Raw genomic sequence first — 24,482 nt, forward strand, 5'->3', positions numbered from 1 at the left:
AATAGAGAGACAATTTTGAGAAAAATGCAAAATTATTTACTTTTTGCTATAATAAATATCCCCCATCGCAATAAGCGTTTATCGATTGGCTGGCGTAAAATTTATAGCGTTTACAAAATAGGGTATAGTTTTTTTTGCATTTTTATAAAAAAAAATGTTTACTACTAATGGCGGCGATCATCGATTTTTTTCGTGAATGCGATATTATGGCGGACACATTGGACAATTTTGACACATTTTTGGGACCATTGTCATTTTCACAGCAAAAAATGCTATAAAAATGCATTGTTTACTGTGAAAATGACAATTGCAGTTTGGGAGTTAACCACTATGGGGCGCTGAGGGGGTTAAGTGTGACCTCACATGTGTTTCTAACTGTAGGGGGGGCGGGGCTGTACGTGTGACGTCATTGATCGCCTTTCCCTATATCAGGGAACAGACGATCAATGACACTGCCACTGTGAAGAATGGGGAAGGTATGTTTACACACACCTCTCCCCGTTCTTTAGCTCCGGGGACCGATCGCGGGACTCCGGCAGCGAACGGGTCCGCGGGTCCCGTGGCCGCGGAGCTTCGGACCGTGCTGCGGTCGCTTGCCCGCGCCCCACGGCTGAGCATTTAACAATCATGTACAAGTACTTGATTGTGCCCAGCCGTGCCATTCTGCCGACGTATATCGGCGTTAGGCGGTCCTTAAGTGGTTAAAGACGTTTAATCGTGATAGATTGTTCTATATTCCTCCTCGATGGAAGTATCCTGGACAGGGGATCACTGAGGTCTCAAAGCTGTTTTTCCATAGAATCCAGATTCCACGACCAACTCTTCTACTATACTTCAAATGTTATCTCCAGATTTATAATCCCGTGGATCTGGAGATAGTATTGGAAGTATAGTAGAGGAGTTGGTCGTGGAATCTGGATCTATCGGATCAAACATCTTTAATGCACGACTAGAGCGTTGGGGTCTACCCTTAAGGTGAGAGACTAGAACACACTGGGTGTGGATTATAGAAGGACATCTACAGGCTGTCACCTTCTCATCTACACCTGTACTCCCCTTCCCCTCTCTTTCCCCCCCTCTACCTTTTTGCACTTTTTTTTTAAAAGAGACAATTTTTTTGCTAATTTGTGAAATTTTGGATGCACTTTATTATTGGACTACATATTTATATATTTGTTTGATGGTCTATTTTTGATGTCATTGGATTGCACATTGGGATAAGATATATATGTCCATTTATAATTGCAATATATTAGCACGTTATATTTAAGTATTGGTCACAGTATTTAGCGCTGCTTCGCTTTATCACATACATATCCATTGGTGCTGGCAACACTCTAGAAGTTCAGCAGCTATATACACTTTGGAGTAAGCATTGTTTTACTACTCTTATCGTTAACACTTCTGGTAGCACATTAGTACTTCACATATAATGGGGTGCAACTTGTCATGTGACTTTCAAAGTCGTATCACACGTTGCACAAGTATGAATAGAGCCTAAAGGGTGGAAATAAGGTCCACTGCCATTCCTGCTGATTAAACAGGACAGGGGTGTGGCAAGGCGTTAGGCATAGCAGTGCATAGCATGTAGACATACAATTTGTTTTGGTAGGCATCACCCCCAGTGCATATGACAGTGATGGCACCCTAGGACACGTGGCCATGTGGCCTTGGGATATATCCAGCCCTACTGGTCACTGCAGTATGCACACCGACATCAAACACTAACACTGCAGTGTGAACATTCACCCCTCCGCCTCTATTCTCCTGTATAGTACAATGCATTCAGCCTCTTACCTATTCCTTCCTCCAGAAGCACACTACATCCCTCCACTCCCTTTTCAGGCAAATTACTAGTCTATAGGGCATTTATTTTTTCCAAAGACATGCAAGGATGAGGTAATTAAACAAACAAGAGGTCAATTACCGAGCTGCAAGTATAAAGTACCTTCATTTAGAGGTCCAGATACCTCCAGTAGCCTTCAACCAGTGGCGGTGCGTCCATAAAGGGCGCAGGAGCGCCGCCCCCTCTCTCTTGTCACCCCTCTATCACCATAGATAGTTACATAGTTAGTCAGGTTGAAAAAAGACACAAGTCCATCCAGTTCAACCACAAAAAACAAAAAAACAAAATAAAAAACACAGTAAAATCCTATACACCCAACTCCATACCCACAGTTGATCCAGAGGAAGGCAAAAAACCCCAGTGGAGCATGATCCAATTTGCTACAGCAGGGGAAAAAATTCCTTCCTGATCCCCCGAGAGGCAATCGGATTTACCCTGGATCAACTATACCTACAAATCTTAGTACCCAGTTATATTCTGTACATTTAGGAAATAATCCAGACCTTTCTTAAAGCAATCTACTGAGCTGGCCAGAACCACCTCTGGAGGGAGTCTGTTCCACATTTTCACAGCTCTTACTGTGAAAAAACCTTTCCGTATTTGGAGGTGAAATCTCTTTTCCTCTAGACGTAAAGAGTGCCCCCTTGTCCTCAGTGATGACCGTAAAGTGAATAACTCAACACCAAGTTCACTGTATGGACCTCTTATATATTTGTACATGTTGATCATATCCCCCCTTATTCTCCTCTTCTCAAGAGTGAATAGATTTAGTTCCTTTAATCTTTCCTCATAGCTGAGCTCCTCCATGCCTCTTATCAGTTTGGTTGCTCTTCTCTGCACTTTCTCCAGTTCTCCGATATCCTTTTTGAGAACTGGTGCCCAAAACTGAACTGCATATTCCAGATGAGGTCTTACTAATGATTTGTACAGGGGCAAAATTATATCTCTGTCTCTGGAGTCCATACCTCTCTTAATACAAGAAAGGACTTTGCTCGCTTTGGAAACCGCAGCTTGGCATTGCATGCCATTATTGAGCTTATGATCAACTAAAACCCCCAGATCCTTCTCCACTACAGATCCCCCCAGTTGTACTCCCCCTAGTATGTATGATGCATGCATATTCTTAGCCCCCAAGTGCATAACTTTACATTTATCTACATTAAACCTCATCTGCCACTTAGTCGCCCAATCAGACAGAGCATTGAGGTCGGCTTGTAAATTGGAGACATCCTGTAAGGATGTTATTCCACTGCATAGCTTGGTGTCATCTGCAAAGACAGAAATGTTACTTTTGATCTCAGACCCAATATCATTTATAAATATATTGAAAAGTAAGGGTCCCAGCACTGAACCTTGGGGTACACCACTGATAACCTTGGACCATTCAGAGTAAGAATCATTAACCACGACTCTCTGAATTCTGTCTTTCAGCCAGTTTTCTATCCATTTACAAACTGATATATCCAATCCTGTAGACCAGGGGTCTCCAAACTTTTTACTTCGAGGGCCACATTCTATATTTTACACATATTCGCGGGCCGGAAACATAATTTATAAATAAATCCACAGTAGAAGAAGAATAGAATAGAATTTGACTTACTGCTGACAGCAAGATTGAATGGTGCTCCTCTATTCTTTGCTGGCACCTAAACGCTGGAGCATCATGCAGCGGGGCTAAACTTCCAGCGTGCATGAGGCTTTACATCCGTGTCACCATCATCTGTGTCACCATCAGTCTCTCCATTCATCTGTGTCACCATCATCTGTGTCCCCATCATCTGTGTCCCCATCAGTCTCTCCATTCATCTGTGTCCTCATCTGTGTCCCCATTCATCTGTGTCCCCATCAGTCTCCCCATCCAACTGTGTCACCATCATCTGTGTCCCCATCAGTCTCCCCATTCATCTGTGTCCCCATCAGTCTCCCCACCCAACTGTGTCACCATCATCTGTGTCCCCATCAGTGTCCCCATCTGTGTCCCCATTCATCTGTGTCCCCATCAGTCTCCCCATCCAACTGTGTCACCATCATCTGTGTCCCCATCTGTGTCCCCATTCATCTGTGTCCCCATCAGTCTCCCCATCCAACTGTGTCACCATCATCTGTGTCCCCATCAGTCTCCCCATTCATCTGTGTCCCCATCAGTCTCCCCATCCAACTGTGTCACCATCATCTGTGTCCCCATCAGTCTCCCCATTCATCTGTGTCCCCATCAGTCTCCCCATTCATCTGTGTCCCCATCAGTCTCCCCATCCAACTGTGTCACCATCATCTGTGTCCCCATCAGTCTCCCCATTCATCTGTGTCCCCATCAGTCTCCCCATCCATCAGTCTCCCCATTCATCTGTGTCCCCATCAGTCTCCCATTCATCTGTGTCCCCATCAGTCTCCCCATTCATCTGTGTCCCCATCATTTTCCCCATCCATCTGTGTCCCCATCCATCTGTGTCCCCATCCATCTGTGTCCCCATCCACCTGTGTCCCCATCAGTTTCCCCATCCACCTGTGTCCCCATTCATCTGTGTCCCCATCAGTCTTTCCATTCATCTGTGTCCCCATACATCTGTGTCCCCATCAGTCTTCCCATTCATCTGTGTCCCCATACATCTGTGTCCCCATCAGTCTTCCCATTCATCTGTGTCCCCATTAATCTGTGTCCCCATCCACCTGTGTCCCCATCAGTTTCCCCATTCATCTGTGTCCCCATCAGTCTTCCCATTCATCTGTGTCCCCATCAGTCTTCCCATTCATCTGTGTCCCCATTTATCTGTGTCCCCATTTATCTGTGTCCCCATTTATCTGTGTCCCCATTCATATGTGTCCCCATCAGTCTTCCCATTCATCTGTGTCCCCATTCATCTGTGTCCCCATCAGTCTCCGCATTCATCTGTGTCCCCATCATCTGTGTCCCCATTCATCTGTGTCCCCATTCATCTGTGTCCCCATTCATCTGTGTCCCCATCAGTCTTCCCATTCATCTGTGTCCCCATTCATCTGTGTCCCCATCCACCTGTGTCCCCATCAGTTTCCCCATTCATCTGTGTCCCCATCAGTCTTCCCATTCATCTGTGTCCCCATCAGTCTTCCCATTCATCTGTGTCCCCATTTATCTGTGTCCCCATTCATCTGTGTCCCCATTCATCTGTGTCCCCATTCATCTGTGTCCCCATTCATCTGTGTCCCCATTCATCTGTGTCCCCATTCATCTGTGTCCCCATTCATCTGTGTCCCCATTCATCTGTGTCCCCATTCATCTGTGTCCCCATTCATCTGTGTCCCCATTCATCTGTGTCCCCATTCATCTGTGTCCCCATCAGTCTCCGCATTCATCTGTGTCCCCATCATCTGTGTCCCCATCATCTGTGTCCCCATCATCTGTGTCCCCATTCATCTGTGTCCCCATTCATCTGTGTCCCCATTCATCTGTGTCCCCATCATCTGTGTCCCCATCCATCTGTGTCCCCATCATCTGTGTCCCCATTCATCTGTGTCCCCATCAGTCTCCCCATTCATCTGTGTCCCCATCAGTCTCCCCATTCATCTGTGTCCCCATCAGTCTCCCCATCCAACTGTGTCCCCATCATCTGTGTCCCCATCAGTCTCCCCATTCATCTGTGTCCCCATCAGTCTCCCCATCCATCAGTCTCCCCATTAATCTGTGTCCCCATCAGTCTCCCATTCATCTGTGTCCCCATCAGTCTCCCCATTCATCTGTGTCCCCATCATTTTCCCCATCCATCTGTGTCCCCATCCATCAGTTTCCCCATCCATCTGTGTCCCCATCCATCAGTTTCCCCATCCATCTGTGTCCCCATCCATCAGTTTCCCCATCCATCTGTGTCCCCATTCATCTGTGTCCCCATCCACCTGTGTCCCCATCAGTTTCCCCATCCACCTGTGTCCCCATTCATCTGTGTCCCCATCAGTCTTTCCATTCATCTGTGTCCCCATACATCTGTGTCCCCATCAGTCTTCCCATTCATCTGTGTCCCCATCCACCTGTGTCCCCATTCATCTGTGTCCCCATCAGTCTTCCCATTCATCTGTGTCCCCATCAGTCTTCCCATTCATCTGTGTCCCCATTTATCTGTGTCCCCATTTATCTGTGTCCCCATTTATCTGTGTCCCCATTTATCTGTGTCCCCATTTATCTGTGTCCCCATTCATCTGTGTCCCCATTCATATGTGTCCCCATTCATATGTGTCCCCATCAGTCTTCCCATTCATCTGTGTCCCCATTCATCTGTGTCCCCATTCATCTGTGTCCCCATCAGTCTCCGCATTCATCTGTGTCCCCATTCATCTGTGTCCCCATTCATCTGTGTCCCCATCAGTCTTCCCATTCATCTGTGTCCCCATTCATCTGTGTCCCCATCCACCTGTGTCCCCATCAGTTTCCCCATTCATCTGTGTCCCCATCAGTCTTCCCATTCATCTGTGTCCCCATCAGTCTTCCCATTCATCTGTGTCCCCATTTATCTGTGTCCCCATTCATCTGTGTCCCCATTCATCTGTGTCCCCATTCATCTGTGTCCCCATTCATCTGTGTCCCCATCAGTCTCCGCATTCATCTGTGTCCCCATCATCTGTGTCCCCATCATCTGTGTCCCCATCATCTGTGTCCCCATCATCTGTGTCCCCATCATCTGTGTCCCCATCATCTGTGTCCCCATTCATCTGTGTCCCCATCATCTGTGTCCCCATTCATCTGTGTCCCCATTCATCTGTGTCCCCATTCATCTGTGTCCCCATTCATCTGTGTCCCCATCAGTCTCCGCATTCATCTGTGTCCCCATCATCTGTGTCCCCATCATCTGTGTCCCCATCATCTGTGTCCCCATTCATCTGTGTCCCCATTCATCTGTGTCCCCATCATCTGTGTCCCCATCCATCTGTGTCCCCATCCATCTGTGTCCCCATTCATCTGTGTCCCCATCAGTCTCCGCATTCATCTGTTTCCCCATCAGTATCCCCAAAAATTGGTGTCCCCATTAGAGCCCCCCCATCATTTATCCGAGTCTCCCTGCACATTTGTGTCCCCATCACAGCCCACCCCCGCCTGCATATTTGTGTCACCATTAGAGCCATCAGCCCCCCTCCTCACATGTTTGTGTCCCCATAAGAGCCACCAGCACCCCCACATTTGTGTCCCCATCAAACCCCACAGATATTTGTGTCCCCATCAGAATCATCAGCTCCCCACATTTGTGTCCCCATCAGACCCCACAGATATTTGTGTCCCCATCAGAATCATCAGCTCCCCACATTTGTGTCCCCATCAAACCCCACAGATATTTGTGTCCCCATCAGAGTCATCACCCCCCCCCCACATTTATGTCCCCATCTGAGTCATCACCCCCCCCCCCCATATTTATGTCCCATCAGTCATCAGCCCCCCCCCCATTTATGTCCCCATCAGTCATCAGCCCCCCCCCCACATGTATGTCCCCATCAGAGTCATCACCCCCCCCACATTTGTGTCCCCATCAGAGTCATCAGCCCCCCAACATTTGTGCCCCCATCAGTCTACAACCCCCCCTCCACGTGTGTCCCCATCAGAGTCATCAGCCCCCAGATGTTTGTGCCCCATCAGCGCCATTCAACCCACCCCCACACAAGTGTATCAGCCCCCCTCCTTGCATGTGTCCAGCGCGTCTCCACTCTCCGTCACTGGCTGTGCAGACCTGCTGCATCTCCCTGCTCCCGCCCCGCTGGTATTACACACTCGTTACTGGTTAACAGCGAGGCGGGAGGCGGGAGCAGGGAGGCGGCAACGGGTCTGCCCTAAACACCTCATTGGCTGCTGGGATGCCGTGGTCCCAGCCAGCAGCCAACACACACAGTGAGACGCCGGGAGGGATTGCGGGACCTGCACTGCATATTGCCTGGGGCGAATATGCAGCGCAGGTTCCACAACTAACAGGGGAACTAAGGATTCACGCTGCGGGCCGGAATAAATGGCCTGGCGGGCCGGATGTGGCCCGCGGGCCGTAGTTTGGAGACCCCTGCTGTAGACCTTACCTTACACATGAGCCGTGTGTGCGGAACTGTATCGAACGCTTTTGCAAAATCCAAATATATCACGTCCACAGCCACTCCTCTGTCCAGGGTTTTACTTACCTCTTCATAAAAGGAAATCAGGTTTGTCTGACAACTTCTGTCTTTCATGAATCCATGTTGTCTGCTGCTTAAATAGTTTTTTTCCAGCAAGAACTCATCCATGTGGTCTTTTATTAAACGTTCCAGTATCTTCCCAACTATAGAAGTTAAATTAACAGGTCTATAGTTACTTGGTAAAGACTTTGTTCCCTTTTTAAATATGGGCACCACATTGGCCCTGCGCCAATCCAGTGGTACTATTCCTGTCTTTAATGAGTCCCTAAATATTAGATACAGTGGCTTTGAAATGACAGAGCTCAACTCACCTAGGATCCGTGGATGGATGCCATCAGGTCCAGGTGCTTTATCCACCTTTATTCTGTCTAAATATTTCTGGACCATATCACTTTTGAGCCATTGTGGATTTGGGGCTGTGTCACTCCCACCCCCATTTTGGACACGAGCTCCCCCATGCTCCATTGTATACACAGAGCTGAAGAAAACATTTAATAAATTTGCCTTCTCTTTGTCCCCAGTCACCCACTCTATATTATTTTGTAAGGGGCCTACATGCTCAGACTTCACCTTTTTACTATTAATATATTTAAAGATTTTTTTGGGGTTTGTCCTACTATCTTTTGCAATCTGTCGTTCGTTTTGAATTTTTGCATCCTTGATTTCCTTTTTGCATATCCTGTTATATTCTTTGTAACATTTAAACAACACTAGTGTTCCTTCATTTTTATATTTTTTAAAAGCTACTTTCTTATTGTTTATAGCTTTTTTAACTTTGACCGTGAGCCACATAGGTTTTATTTTTAGCCTTTTAAACTTATTGCCCATGGGAACATACTTTGCAGTGAGGTTCCACACAGTCTTTTTGAAGAATTCCCATTTTTGTTCTGTGTTCATCTGTGCCAATAGTCCCTCCCAGTCCAAGTCCTGGAGAGCAGCCCTCATCCTTGGAAAATTTGCTCTCTTAAAATTTAGTGTTTTAATATTTCCTGTATGTATTTCTTGCTTATAGTTAACATTAAATGTTAAATGTTAATATATTAATAGCCCAGTCATGTGAGGATTGAAGCCAAGTTTCAGCAATACCGATTACATCATAGCTCTCCTCATGCACCAGAGCTTCCAGCTCACCTGTTTTGCTTGGCAGACTTCTGGCATTGGTGAACAAACACTTAAATGTATTGTTACATTTTTCTCTGGTGTTTTTCATATAATTTATAGTAGTACAAATGGCACTATTGTTTCCAATGGCTGTTTGCAACATGGGAACTTTCTTGTCACCTGCCATAACCCTCCCCCCATCTATCCCCATTCCACTCTCCATTAATGTCTGATCACTAACTGACCTGTCTGCTTGATGTAATTCTAATTCACCCTCCCCCCTCAATCCTAGTTTAAATACTCCTCCAGCATTCCCATAAACCTCTCCCCCAGCACAGCAGACCCCCTTCCATTCAAGTGCAAACCGTCTTTAGCATATAGGCTGCACCCCAATGAAAAGTCAGCCCAGTGCTCTAGAAACCCAAATCCCTCCTTCCTACACCAGGTCTTTAGCCATGCATTCAGCTCTCTAATCTCCCCCTGCCTTTCCTGTGTTGCGCATGGCACAGGCAATATTTCAGAGAATATCACCTTGGAGGTCCTTCCCTTCATCTTGCAGCCTAGTTCTTTAAATTGATTCTTAAGGAGCCTCCACCTTCCATGTATACCGTCATTGGTTCCAACGTGGACCAAGACAGCTGGGTCATGCCCAGCCCCTCACAGTAATTTATCCACCCGGTCCACCACATGCCGAACCCTGGCACCAGGGAGACAGCAAACCATTCGGTTGAAGCGATCCTGGCGACAAATTATTCTATCAGTCCTTCTGATTATAGAATCCCCTATTACCACCAACTGTCTAGGCCTACCTGCACTCCCCTCCCCACCTCTACTAGATGGGTTGCTCTCCCGGCTGTTAGGGGTAGCAGTAACATCTAGGGCTGCCACCTCTGTGTTTGCCACCTCCACATCATCACCCAACTTGGCAAATTTGTTTTGATGCACAAATACAGGACTGGCCTTCCCTTTCTTCACGCCCCTTCCACTCCCTCTAACTGCATTAACCCATCTCCCTATCTGATAATCCTGACTTTCCCCTCCACCCTCCACATCAACCTTACTGACCACTTGCTCAGCGAGCAGAGGACCCCTTTCAAGGTTGTCATTTCTACCCAGTGTTGCAACTTGCTCCTCCAGATCTCTAATACGAGCTTCCAGAAGGGCAACCTGCTCACATCTGTCACAGCGGTATCCATCTTGAAGCTGTTGCACCAATTTTGCATACATGTGACACACTGTACACTGAGCAAAACCTTCAACCCTGCTAGCACTCATTTCCCAGTTACAATATAATTACTTGTATGAAGATTAAGATAATACTTACAGTTTTAGAAGACTCCTGTCTTAACTCTTGTTTTAAACTCCTGGTTTTTAACTCTTCCTCTTGTAATCAAAAATTCCACTTCTGATCAGAAATTCCACACCAGATCTTAGCAAGGAATCTATCTATTGTCACCGCTGCCTCCCCCTATTCAGGTGACCAGCCCCTTGTCGGCCACCGGGCATCTGAATTACAGCGGCATTTTTTTTTGGAAGCGCCTGATTAGAGCCATGGGCTCTAATAGGCTACCAAATCGGTAAACAGCGGGCGCAATGCTGTGCATTCGCTGTTTACTCAGTGTTGTGTTAGGGAAGCAAATAAATTGCTTTCCTAACACTGACCCGCCTCTTAGCCAATTAGGTGCTCGGGTTTGGTTACCTGTCACCTGATTGGCTGAAGCGACAGCACCAGCCGCCACTGCCTTCAACACCCTAACATCAGTTGAACTCATCGTTATTCTGTCTGTCAAAGCTCTGACTGGCAGGAATGATGGATGCTGCTAATCCCTCACCAACACATTCCTCTTGGCGCATCACAATGACGGCTTTCTTCACTTACCAGTAGGAATGTGGCAGAGGTAGAAAGGGGCGGGCAAACGTCAACATTATCAGGAAGTGTCAAATCTCTACCTGCCAGAACAGCTCAGGCCATATAATCAGGTATTAGGGCCCGCTGCAGGTATGTGCAGGCTCCTCAGGGGTCACGTTTTCCTTTTTTCCATGACAGTCTCCCTGTAAGATTAGTATGGACCTTCAGTAAAGGATCATTTTACAGAACAGATATAGAGCTACAGGGATGCAATTCTGCTACTAAAAACATATTTATTGGCCCAGGTCCCCTGTACTGTATAAGAGGTATAGGGGAGGGGCTTCATCTGAATGTTTTAATACAAGGCCACCCTAAACCTGACAGATCCCATCCTCCAGCACTAAGATGGACATCACTGCATTTCTCTGGGGATCGCTGTTCATGGAATTGTATCTGTTTTGTAAAGTGACAACATTATTATCACAATCTGCTGGACCCAATACACAGTGTCTGCAGCGTCCTATGTATTTTGTTTAATAAATAAATGTGTAAGAATTCTCTCACCTCCAGTCTGGTTGAATCGCCTCATCAATGTCTGTACTCTGCACTTGGAAGCAGCCTCATTGCCCCGACCTGCTTGTGTGTTCCTCTCCCAGTAATCAGATCCCAGTTTCTTCATCCACTCAGTCTTGGGAAGATTCTGTCGGGTGTCACTGTTATAATTTGATATCTCCTTATCATCCACATATCCGACCTCAGAGTACACAGGGAGTCCGGATCCCGGAGAGGAGACTACAGTGTAATAATACCGCAGAGAGTGACTGTCTGATAGAGAGACATACAGAGTGTTATATATACATCCTGTACACATCACACTGTATAATGTATATAATGATTACATACAGAGTGTTATATATACATCCTGTACACATCCAGGGCCGGCCTTAGGCCTTTAGGCGCCCTGTGCGAGAAAGCTTTACAGCGCCCCCTGGTGACCACGCCCCTCAGTAACCACGCCCCTTAGTAACCACACCCCTCGGTAACCACACCCATTTCTCCAATACCAGCTCCATTTAAAGCCTTCCATTCCGTTAAGTTCCCAAAAAAAAGATTACAAGCTATAATAACGCCACATATACTGCAAATCACACTCTATAATAACGCCACATATAAAGTAAATCACATGGTATAATAACACTACCTGTAAATTTACTATCAAATATCAAACATAATTACAATAAAGTATTTTTTAACTTTTGTATTTACTGTTCCTTTAAGAAACACCCTATTTAAAAAAGAAAATACAAAAACAGGCATTAAGCAGTACACTGCATTTATAAAAAAATTATTTACTTACAGAAAAAAGTTTTTACATCTGCTGCCTGCTTCTGTGGATTCTTGCCCTCCTTTGTCTTCTCAGTGCGCATGGCATATGAGCTCCTAATCCCTGCTCCTCATAGCAAGGCAAGGACAGCCGCCCACGCTGTCATTCCTGCAGAATCCGCCTGTGGCCTGCCAGGTGTACCTAGAGCATTTGGCACCCGGGGCGGATCCTATATCTGCCCCGCCCGTAAAATGTAAAAACACCCCACTGTGCCCCCTGCATCCTTCAATATCTCTGTCACTACTGTGTACCCCCTCTCCACAACTGCACCTCTGGACCCCTTTACATTACACATCACTCTGGACCCCTTTACATTACACAGCACCCTGCATCTCTGGACCCCTTTACATTACACAGCACCCTGCACCTCTGGACTCCGTTACATTACACAGCACCTTGCACCACTGGGCCCCTTACATTACACAGCACCCCTGCACCTCTGGACTTCGTTACATTACACAGCACCCTGCACCTCTGGACCCATTTACACTACACAGCACCCTGCACCTCTGGACCCATTTACACTACACAGCACCTTGCACCACTGGGCCCCTTACATTACACAGCACCCCACAGCTCTGGACCCCCTTACATTACACAGCACCCTGCACCTCTGGACTCCTTTACACTACACAGCACCTTGCACCACTGGGCCCCTTATATTCCACAGCACCCTGCACCTCTGGGCTCCTTTACATTATACAGCACCCTGCACCTTTGGACCCCTTTACATTACACAGCACCCTGCACCTCTGGACCCCGTTACATTACACAGCACCTTGCACCACTGGGCCCCTTACATTACACAGCACCCCACAGCTCTGGACCCCTTTACATTACACAGCACCCTGCATCACTGGACCCTTTTACATTACACTGCACCCTGCACCACTGGACCCCTTTTACATTACACAGCCCCGGACACCTGTATGTTACACAGACACCCCCTAACAGTTCTGGACCCCCTGCATGTTACGCAGACCCCCGTACAGTGCATACCCCTCCCCCTACAATACAGATCTCTCCTTACAATACAGAACCCCCTCTACAATACAGATTCACCCCTACAATAGACCACCCTTACAGTGCAGACCCCCTACAATAAATAACCCCCCCCACAATACAGAACCCCCCCTCACAATACAGATCAACCCCTACAGTGCGAACCCCCCCCACACACACACACAATACAGAAACCCCCCCCCTACAATACAGATCAACCCCTACAGTGCGAACCCCACCCCCCACACACAATACAGAAACCCCCCCCCTACAATACAGATCAACCCCTACAGTGCGAACCCCCCCCCACACACAATACAGAAACCCCCCCCCTACAATACAGATCAACCCCTACAGTGCGAACCCCCCCCCACACACAATACAGAAACCCCCCCCCTACAATACAGATCAACCCCTACAGTGCGAACCCCCCCCCCCCCACAATACAGAAACCCCCCCCCCCCTACAATACAGATCAACCCCTACAGTGCGAACCCCCCCCCCACACACAATACAGAAACCCCCCCCCCCCCCTACAATACAGATCAACCCCTACAGTGCGAACCCCCCCCCACACACAATACAGAAACCCCCCCCCCCTACAATACAGATCAACCCCTACAGTGCGAACCCCCCCCCCCCCCCACACACAATACAGAAACCCCCCCCCCCCTACAATACAGATCAACCCCTACAGTGCGAACCCCCCCCCCCCCCACACACAATACAGAAACCCCCCCCCCCTTACAATACAGATCAACCCCTACAGTGCAGACCCCCCCTACAATAAAGAACCCCCCCCCCCCCCACACACACACACACACAATACAGAAAACACCACCCCCCCCTACAAAACAGATAAACCCCTACAGTGCAGAGTGACCCCCCTACAATAAAGAACCCCCCACCCCACAATACAGATAGAACACACACACACACCCCGGCCCCCCCCTCCCCCTTCAGACCTGTAAAGCAAGCAGGCTCAGATAACCTGCTTCCCGCGTGCTGCACACACAGCACAGTACAGGCAAGGGGGAGGCTGCTTCACTGCTCGGCTGCGTGACTGAGACAGTCACAGACAGCCGAGACTCAGACCCGCGGAGCTGCCTAAGCAGAAGGGGGATCACTGCGGCCAGGTCCCGGGTGTGCCGACGGCTCGCTGGGATGCGGCTTGCACGGCACCCCCCCCCCCCCCTGCAATGCCAGGCACCCGGCACCACGCCATCCCACCCAGCAAGGTCCTCTTCCGTCGCGGGGGGGGGGGGGGGGGGGGGCCGGCCTGACACCCCCAGTGTGCGGCACGCCCCTCGCCCACTACTTAATACATGGGCGAATTAAAGAATCTGTGCGGTCGCCAGGCGCCCATGTTGCTATGGCGCCCTGAGCGATCGCACTGTCCGCACACCGCAAAGGCCGGCCCTGTACACATCACACTGTATAATGTATATAATGATTACATACAGAGTGTTATATATACATCCTGTACACATCACACTGTATAATGTATATAATGATTACATACAGAGTGTTATATATACATCCTGTACACATCACACTGTATAATGTATATAATGATTACATACAGAGTGTTATATACACATCCTGTACACATCACACTGTATAATGTATATAATGATTACATACAGAGTGTTATATATACATCCTGTACACTACAGGAGAGTCAGGATGCCCACTAACACACAGCTCCTTTCTCTATCTGCAACGTAGAGAGCGTCCTGACTCTCCTGTAGTCCAAGGGAGGGGGCGAGCACGACACTCCACACCAGGGAGAAAGCCTTGCATTACTGTGTGGAGTTACAGACAGAAGAACAGGAAGTGAGGATTTCTCAGAAGAAATAAGGACATTTAAAAGCAAAATAGAAGGATGAGGTAAGTGAAGGAGGACTGCACTAAGGTAAAGGAAGCTATTTAGGGGGGGGGGGGGAATTGTACCTTTACAACCCCTTTAAGTGGTTTTGACAGGTACACACTCCCACTTCTGGCTAAGTTTGCCATGGTGAACTGAGCTGGAAGGTCAGCCCCCGTCCTTCCCCCGCAGCTTTCTGGGACCTGTGAAATGCAGCCCATTCACAAAGCACAGCGCGCTTCATGCATGCGCAGTAGGAAACCGGTTGTTTCCCTTAGTCAAGATGGCGGCGCCAGCACCCGATAGAATCGGCTTGGATGAGGACACCACTGAATGCCTGGACAGGTGAGCTAATAATGAAAGTCAGTAGATACAGTATACAGCTGTTGACTTAAAGGGGTTTTCCAAATTTTTTTACTTTTATTAAAAGTCAGCAGCTACAAAAAGTGTAGCTGCTGGCTTTTAATAAACTGACACTTACCTGCTCCACGGCTCCAGCGACGCGCCGACCGGGGCTCCGCTCCTCGCACCCCTTCGCTGGCCGGCGTCTTCATTCTTAGTGTGGGCACCCGGCAGTGACAGCTTTCGGCTTCACGGCCGGGCACCCACTGCGCATGCGCGAGCGGAAGTGCGCATGCGCAAGCGGTGCGGCGCTGTCTGATTGGACAGGCGCTCGCCTACAGGGAGGGGCTGTGAAAAGGCGATTAAGCTAATCGCCTTTCCAGCCCCTCTGCGGAAGGAGGAAGTGGGACAGGAAGTCCCCTTCTCCTGAAGCCCCCACTCCCCCCCAAAAAAAATTACATGCCAAATGTGGCATGTAAGGGGGCGAGGAGTGGGTTAAGAGGAAGTTCCATTTTTAGGTGGAACTCCTCTTTAAGCCCCGTACACACGATCTGAAAATCGTACGAAAAATGCTGCATTCGAATCGAACGTACGATAATCAGATCGCTAGTACAGAGCTTTCCATAGCCGATCAGGACCGATCAGGACATGCACAGAATTTGTTTTCGTACGATGCCAGATGGTACGATTTTCGTTTTATCAGTACAGCCGTTGTTCGAAAATGCAATACAAATACAAACACATGACATCACTTCAGAATTTTTATTCTGTCGTATGAGAATTTTCGGGACTTTAGTAAACTCATCAGATTCGATGTGAGATAATCGGATTGTGTGTACACACAGATCCACGTCCTGTCAGGTGAAAGGAGACCAATGGTGTGTTCCCAGTACAGAGGAACATTGATCGGTCTCCTCCCCTTGCGAGTCCCCTCCCCCCACAATTAGAATCAGTCCCTAGGTAACACAATTAACCCCTTGATCGCCCCCTAGTGTTAACTTCTTCACTGTCAGTGACATTTATATAGTAATCAGTGCATTTTTATAGCACTAATCGCTGTATAAATGTGAATGGTCCCAAAATAGTATCAAAAGTGTTTGATATGTCCGCCGCAATAAAAAAAATAAAAAAAAAAAAATAAATCGCAGATCGTCACCATTACTAGTAAATAAAATAATAAAAAATGCCATAAATCTATCCCCTATTTTGTAGGCGCTATAACTTTTGCGCAAACTAATCAATATACACTTATTGCGATTTTTTTTACCAAAAATATGAAGAAGAAATCGAAAAAGTGCTCCGGTCTTTGGCCAGCCAAATGGTCCGGGGCTGAAGTGGTTAATATTGGTAATATATTCAAGTAATATGTGCAATGCCATTACAGCCAATAGATTTTACATTTTTTTTTTGTTCTTTTTCAAGTTGTATTTTTGCTTATCAAAAAGCAATATATATGTTTGTTTATGAAACGTGGTTTTATTTATGAAGACGTTCATATATCACGGCTAAATCAGTGTCTGTAGTGCGAGTTCAACTCTTAATACCATAAATATTAGATTTTTACTCGAGAAATATATATTGAGTTTGCAATTCTAAAGAAATGCTTAACCACTTCTAGACCTGCGCACGACGATGTACGTCCATTTTTTAAAGACTGATATCTCGGTAACGGCAGCAGCTGCTGCCACAACCGAGGTATCAATCTTTAGTGTGCGCGGTCTGGTAAACGATAACGGCAGTCTCCGCGGCGGATTTGCCGCGAGATCGCCGTTATCGGTGGCGGGAGAGGGGCCCCCCCCCTCCCGCCGCTTACCGGAGCCGTCGCTAGCAGCGGAGGAGATCGGGACCGTTCGGCATCTGAGCGGGGACGAGACTGAAGGAAAAATCTCCTTTGCCCGTCCCCCTAGCTCTCCTGGGCGGAAGTGACATCAAAACGTCAGTCCCGCCCAGCCTCTTAAAGAGACAAATTTTTTTTTGTCATTTGAAAAAATGACATTTCCCAATTTTTTTTTTTTTTTTTTGCATTTAAGCCCAAATATGAGATCTGAGGTCTTTTTGACCCCAGATCTCATATTTAAGAGGACCTGTCATGCTTTTTTCTATTACAAGGGATGTTTACATTCCTTGTAATAGGAATAAAAGTGATCAATTTTTTTTTGTTTTTTTTTTCAGTGTAAAAAGTAATAAAATAAATAAAAATAAATAAGAAAACAAAAAAAAAAATGTTTAAAGCGCCCCGTCCCGACGAGCTCGCGTGCAGAAGCGAACGCATACGCGAGTAGCGCCCGCATATGAAAACGGTGTTTAAATCACACAAGTGAGGTATCGCCGCGATCGTTAGAGCGAGAGCAATAATTCTAGCCCTAGGCCTACTCTGTAGCTCAAAAAATGCAATCTCTAGAATTTTTTAAACATCGCCTATCGAGATTTTTAAGGGTAAAAGTTTGACGCCATGCCACGAGCGGGCGCAATTTTTAAGCGTGACATGTTGGGTATCATTTTACTCGGCGTAACATTGGCATTGGCAAATGGCATTTTAGTCAAAAGACAATGACTAAAACGAAACCTGATGTCAAAATGAACACTGCACTGAGCTCAGGTGATCCTACATGGCCTGCAAGGGAGAGATAAAACTCGGAGAGGCTCCCTGTGAGACATCCGGACACTATATATAAATAAATATGTACAAATACAGTATATATATATAATATTAGTACATTATTATCGGACAAAATGACGACAGAACACTTACATATCACAATGAGGACGGACAAGTTTCACTTTCAGTAATGTCCTCTCTGTTTCCTCTGATATAAAGGAATATATTACAGGATATTTCACAATTCTACAACAATAACCCCCCAATACTCACCACAATACCCTCCTGACACCCCCAGAATGATCAGGATGAGGGGTGTCATCTCCATCCTCTGGGGTGATCTATATGGAGAATCTCCACAACACGACACCATCAACTTCAGAGACGCTCTGAGGAGTCAGTGTGAGTCAGATCTGTGTACAGGAAGCACTGTGCTGATTGGATGAGGTTGGCTCTCGGTCCAATAGAAAAATGAATACACAGACTGTCACTAGTTGTCAGGCAAAGGGAGGCTAAACAGGTTGGGAGCGCCGAGTAATAAGTAAAATCCTGAGCTGTTCATCACACAATATACTGTATAGGAGGGGATTGTAGATGGATTGGAGCAACAACACAACTCAGTCCTGTCTGTCATACGTTCTTCTTTGCACTAAGGACTCCTTCACACATTCAGCTGGGGGACAGTAAAGATAGGCAGCTGAGAAGCAGTTTTACCATCACCCTTAACCACTTGACCACTGGGCAACACACCCTTAATAACCAGACCAATTTTCAGCTTTCGGTGCCCTCACATTTTGAATGACAATAACTCAGTCATACAACACTGTACCCAAATGAAAATTTTGTCCTTTTTTCCCACAAATAGAGCTTTCTTTTGGTGGTATTTGATCACCGTTGTTTTTTTTGGGTTTGTTTGCGCTATAAAAGAAAAAAGACTGAAAATTCTGTAAAAAAATGAATTTTTCTTTGTTTCTGTTATACAATTTAGCAAATTGGTATTTTTTCTTCATACATTTTGGCCAACATTTATACTGCTACATATCTTTGGTAAAAATAAGTACAAATTGGTGGATATTATTTGGACTTTATGAAAGTTATAGAGTCCACAAGCTTTGGTGCCAAGATCTGAAAATGTATCACACCTGAAGTACTGACGGCCGATCTCATTTCTTGAGACCCTAACATGCCAGAAAAGTACAAATACCCCCCCAAATGACCCCTTTTTGGAAAGAAGACATTCCAAGGTATTTAGAAAGAGGCATGGTGAGTTTTTTGAAGTTGTAATTTTTTCCCACAATTCTTTGCAAAATCAAGATTTGTTTTATTTAAAAAAAATTTACACAAAATTTTCATATTAGCAGGTTATTTCTCACACACAGCATATGCATACCACAAATTACACCCCAAAACACATTCTGCTATTCCTCCCGAGTATGGCGATACCACATGTGTGAGACTTTTACACGGCGTGGCCACATACAAGCAGGGAGCACCATCAGGGCATTCTGGAACACCCAGACCAATTCTGACATTCCTCTCCTACATGGAAAAATCATAATTTATTTGCTAGAAAATTACATAGAACCCCAAAACATTATATATGCTTTTTTAGCAAAGACCCTAGAGAATACAATGGCGGTCGTTGCAACTTTTTATCTCTCACGGTATTTGCATATCAATTTTTCGTACGCATTTTTTTTGGAAATAAAACTGTTTTGTGCTTTAAAAAAATAAAATAAAATTAAAGTTAGCCCAATATTTGTGCATAATATGAAAGATGATGTTATGCCGAGTAAATAGATACCCAACATGTCACCCTTCAAAATTGCACACGCTTGTGGAATGGCGCCAAACTTCGCTACTTAAAAATCCCCATAGGTGACGCTTTAAATATTTTTACTGGTTACATCTTTTTAGTTGGAGAAGAGGTCTAGGGCCAAAATTATTGCTCTCGCTCTAATGTTTGCAGCGATACCTCACGTGTGGTTTGAACACCGTTTTCATATGTGGGTGGGACTTACGTGTGCGTTCACTTCTGTATACGAGCACACAGGAACAGGGGCGCTTTAAAAAAAAAAAAAATATTGTTCATTTTACTTTATTTATTTTAGTTTGACACGTTTTTTTCCCCAAAAATAAATGTTTTGATCACTTTTATTCCTATTACAAGGAATGTAAACATCCCTTGTAATAGGAATATAGCATGACAGGTCCTCTTTACAGTGAGATATGGGGTCAATAAGACCCCACATCTCACCTCTAGGCTGGGAAGCCTGAAAAAAAAACAAAAAAAAAACACGATCCTGGCTTCGATCGTAGCGGTGAGTCGGAAGAAGCACCAGAGGGCGACGGGAGGGGAGGACGCCCCCTTTCGCCTCCCGTAAGAACGATCAAGAGGTGGAACAGCCGGCATGATCATTCGTATGGTGTAGAGAATCGCTGGCTGAAAAAGATGATATCTGAATGATGCCTGTAGCTGCAGGCATCATTCAGATATCCCCCCACAAACTCAAGGAAGTCATATGACGGCCAGCGGGCGGGAAGTGGTTAAAACGCTTTTTTTTTTCCAGAGTATTTTCCGGGTATTGCAGAGTATTGTGCGGGGGGTATTGCAGAGTATTGTGCGGGGGGTATTGCAGAGTATTGTGCGGGGGGGTATTGCAGAGTATTGTGCGGGGGGGTATTGCAGAGTATTGTGCGGGGGGGTATTGCAGAGTATTGTGCGGGGGGGTATTGCAGAGTATTGTGCGGGGGGGTATTGCAGAGTATTGTGCGGGGGGGTATTGCAGAGTACTGTGCGGGGGGTATTGCAGAGTACTGTGCGGGGGGTATTGCAGAGTACTGTGCGGGGGGTATTGCAGAGTACTGTGCGGGGGGTATTGCAGAGTACTGTGCGGGGGGTATTGCAGAGTACTGTGCGGGGGGTATTGCAGAGTATTGTGTGGGGGGTATTGCAGAGTATTGTGTGGGGGGTATTGCAGAGTATTGTGTGGGGGGTATTGCAGAGTATTGTGTGGGGGGTTTTGCAGAGTATTGTGTGGGGGGTATTGCAGAGTATTGTGTGGGGGGTATTGCAGAGTATTGTGTGGGGGGTTTTGCAGAGTATTGTGTGGGGGGTATTGCAGAGTATTGTGTGGGGGGTATTGCAGAGTATTGTGTGGGGGGTATTGCAGAGTATTGGTGCGGGGGGTATTGCAGAGTATTGGTGCGGGCAGGGCCGGCGCTACCACTAGGCGGATTAGTCTAGAGCGCCTAGAGCGCCCGGCCGCTGGTTAATCCACTACCGCAATATCCACAAAGCTGTCATGTGTAAAGCAGCGCCATCCCGATCCCGCGCAGCTCTCATCTCTCCGCTCTGACATGTTTTCAGAAATAATGCAGACCCCTGCCCCAGCAGGGCGCTCTCCTCTCTGATGTTACATAGTTACATAGTTACATAGTTAGTCAGGTTGAAAAAAGACACAAGTCCATCCAGTTCAACCTAAAAAAAATAAACAAACAAAATAAAAAAACACAATACAATCCCATACACCCAACTCCATACCCACAGTTGATCCAGAGGAAGGCAAAAAACCCCAGCAGAGCATGATCCAATTTGCTACAGCAGGGGAAAAAATTCCTTCCTGATCCCCGAGAGGCAATCGGATTTACCCTGGATCAACTTTACCTACAAATCTTAGTACTCAGTTATTTTATGTACATTTAGGAAAGAATCCAGGCCTTTCTTAAAGCAATCTACTGAGCTGGCCAGAACCACCTCTGGAGGGAGTCTGTTCCACATTTTCACAGCTCTTACTGTGAAAAAACCTTTCCGTATTTGGAGGTGAAATCTCTTTTCCTCTAGACGTAAAGAGTGCCCCCTTGTCCTCAGTGTTGACCGTAAAGTGAATAACTCAACACCAAGTTCACTGTATGGACCTCTTATATATTTGTACATGTTGATCATATCCCCCCTAATTCTCCTCTTCTCAAGAGTGAATAGATTTAGTTCTTCTAATCTTTCCTCATAGCTGAGCTCCTCCATGCCTCTTATCAGTTTGGTTGCTCTTCTCTGCACTTTCTCCAGTTCTCCGATATCCTTTTTGAGAACTGGTGCCCAAAACTGAACTGCATATTCCAGATGAGGTCTTACTAATGATTTGTACAGGGGCAAAATTATATCTCTGTCTCGGGAGTCCATACCTCTCTTAATACAAGAAAGGACTTTGCTCGCTTTGGAAACCGCAGCTTGGCATTGCATGCCATTATTGAGCTTATGATCAACTAAAACCCCCAGATCCTTCTCCACTACAGATCCCCCCAGTTGTACTCCCCCTAGTATGTATGATGCATGCATATTCTTAGCCCCCAAGTGCATAACTTTACATTTATCAACATTAATGTGTACAGTGTCCAGCAATCCCCCCCTCTCCACTCTGAAATCACTCCCGAGTCCCACCTCTCCTGTGTGCTCCATCCAATCCCCCTTCAGCTTTCTGTACCAATCAGCTTCATGCTTCTCCGGAGCCCCGTCCCTCCTGTGTTTGCTCGTCTGTGAAGGGGAGGTGGGCGGCAAGATTAAAACAAGCAGCTGACAAAATGCTGAATGAACCAGTGAGCCAGCCCCTGGGGACAACGTCAAGTGAGTGAGCACTTCCACTGACTCTCTTTCTCTGTCTAATCTCTCTCTTCCCCCCCTCTCTCTCTCTCTCTCTTTATCTCTTACTTTCTTTCTCTTTTCTCTCTCTCTCTGTTCTCTTTCTTTTCCCTCTCTCCTTTCTCTCTCTCCCCTTCTCTCTCTCTCTCTCTCTCTCCCCCTTCTCTCTCTCCCCTTCTCTCTCTCCCCTTCTCTCTCTCCCCCTTCTCTCTCTCCCCCTTCTCTCTCTCTCCCCCTTCTCTCTCTCCCCTTCTCTCTCTCTCTCTCCCCTTCTCTCCCCTTCTCTCTCTTTCTCTCCCTCTCTCTCCCCTCCTCTCTCTCTCTCTCCCTCTCTCTCCCCTCCTCTCTCTCTCTCTCCCCTTCTCTCTCTCTCCCCTTCTCTCTCTCTCCCCTTCTCCCCTTCTCTCTCTCTCTCTCTGAATGAACCAGTGAGCCAGCCCCTGGGGACAACGTCAAGTGAGTGAGCACTTCCACTGACTCTCTTTCTCTGTCTAATCTCTCTCTTCCCCCCTCTCTCTCTCTCTCTCTCTCTTCTCTCTCTCTCTCTTTATCTCTTACTTTCTTTCTCTTTTCTCTCTCTCTGTTCTCTTTCTTTTCCCTCTCTCTCCTTTCTCTCTCTCTCCCCTTCTCTCTCTCTCTCCCCTCTCTCCCCTTCTCTCTCTCTATCTCTCTCTCTCTCTCTCTCCCTCCCCTTCTCTCTCTCTCTCCCTTCTCTCTATCTCTCTCCCCTTCTCTCTATCTCTCTCCCCTTCTCTCTATCTCTCTCCCCTTCTCTCTATCTCTCTCCCCTTCTCTCTATCTCTCTCCCCCCTTCTCTCTATCTCTCTCCCCTTCTCTCTATCTCTCTCCCCTTCTCTCTCTCTCTCCCCTTCTCTCTCTCTCTCTCTCTCTCCCCTCCTCTCTCCTCTCTCTCTCTCTCCCCTCCTCTCTCTCTCTCTCTCTCTCCCCTCCTCTCTCTCTCTCTCTCCCCTCCTCTCTCTCCTCTCTCTCTCTCTCTCCCCTCCTCTCTCTCTCTCTCTCCCCTCCTCTCTCTCTCCCCCCCCTCCTCTCTCTCTCCCCCCTTCTCTCTCTCTCTCCTTTTTTCTCTCTCTCTCTCTCTCTCCTCCCCCCTCAATCTCTCTCTCTCGCCAACAACAGTCTGTTTATCTCCTGTTTCAACTCCTTCCTTCCCATCATCTGCCTATACACTGATGTATAACAGAATTAACTTTTATCAACTTAAACCAAAGCAAAATATTATACTGCAGTTTACCAATTCTTAGATGGGTGGCGGCATTAGTTTTGTTTTAGGTTTTCTCTTTTATATTCATTTGGTGATCCTTCTAGTAAGTCTGTTGTTTTTCAAAAGAATGAGCTGTCTTGCACATGTAGCAGTTGCAGGGTTGAATCAAACAATTTAACACTGACAATGGGGGTGGAGTCAGGGGCGGAGCCAGATGGGGCGGTAAAATGAGGTTCCGCCTGGGGTGTCAAAAATCCTTTCACCGGCCCTGGGTGCGGGGGGTATTGCAGAGTATTGGTGCGTGGGTATTGCAGAGTATTGGCGCAGGGGGGTATTGCAGAGTATTGGTGCGTGGGGTATTGCAGAGTATTGGTGCGTGGGGTATTGCAGAGTATTGGCGCAGGGGGGTATTGCAGAGTATTGGCGCAGGGGGGTATTGCAGAGTATTGGCGCAGGGGGGTATTGCAGAGTATTGGCGCAGGGGGGTATTGCAGAGTATTGGTGCGTGGGGTATTGCAGA

At 46.8% G+C, this 24,482-nt stretch overlaps 1 protein-coding gene across 2 annotated transcripts in view; it reads right to left on the minus strand.

Annotated features, from left to right (window-relative positions):
- The window catches only part of LOC120914292 (saoe class I histocompatibility antigen, A alpha chain-like), a 583,050-nt gene extending 564,564 nt beyond the window's left edge, over positions 1–18,486 (minus strand). The window contains exons 1-2 of one of the 2 annotated variants that reach the window (XM_040324922.1): positions 18,378–18,486; positions 11,475–11,735 (exon numbers count right to left, since the gene is read on the minus strand). In XM_040324922.1, the coding sequence (XP_040180856.1) occupies positions 11,475–11,735; positions 18,378–18,477 (361 nt within the window). In that variant the 5' untranslated portion in view covers positions 18,478–18,486. The remainder of the gene's footprint in view (positions 1–11,474; positions 11,736–18,377) is intronic. The other variant, XM_040324923.1, reaches the window with a different exon arrangement.
- Positions 18,487–24,482: the final 5,996 nt, after the last annotated feature.

The sequence above is a fragment of the Rana temporaria genome, chromosome 9 (assembly GCF_905171775.1).
Source record: "Rana temporaria chromosome 9, aRanTem1.1, whole genome shotgun sequence".
Taxonomy (NCBI): Eukaryota; Metazoa; Chordata; class Amphibia; order Anura; family Ranidae; genus Rana; species Rana temporaria.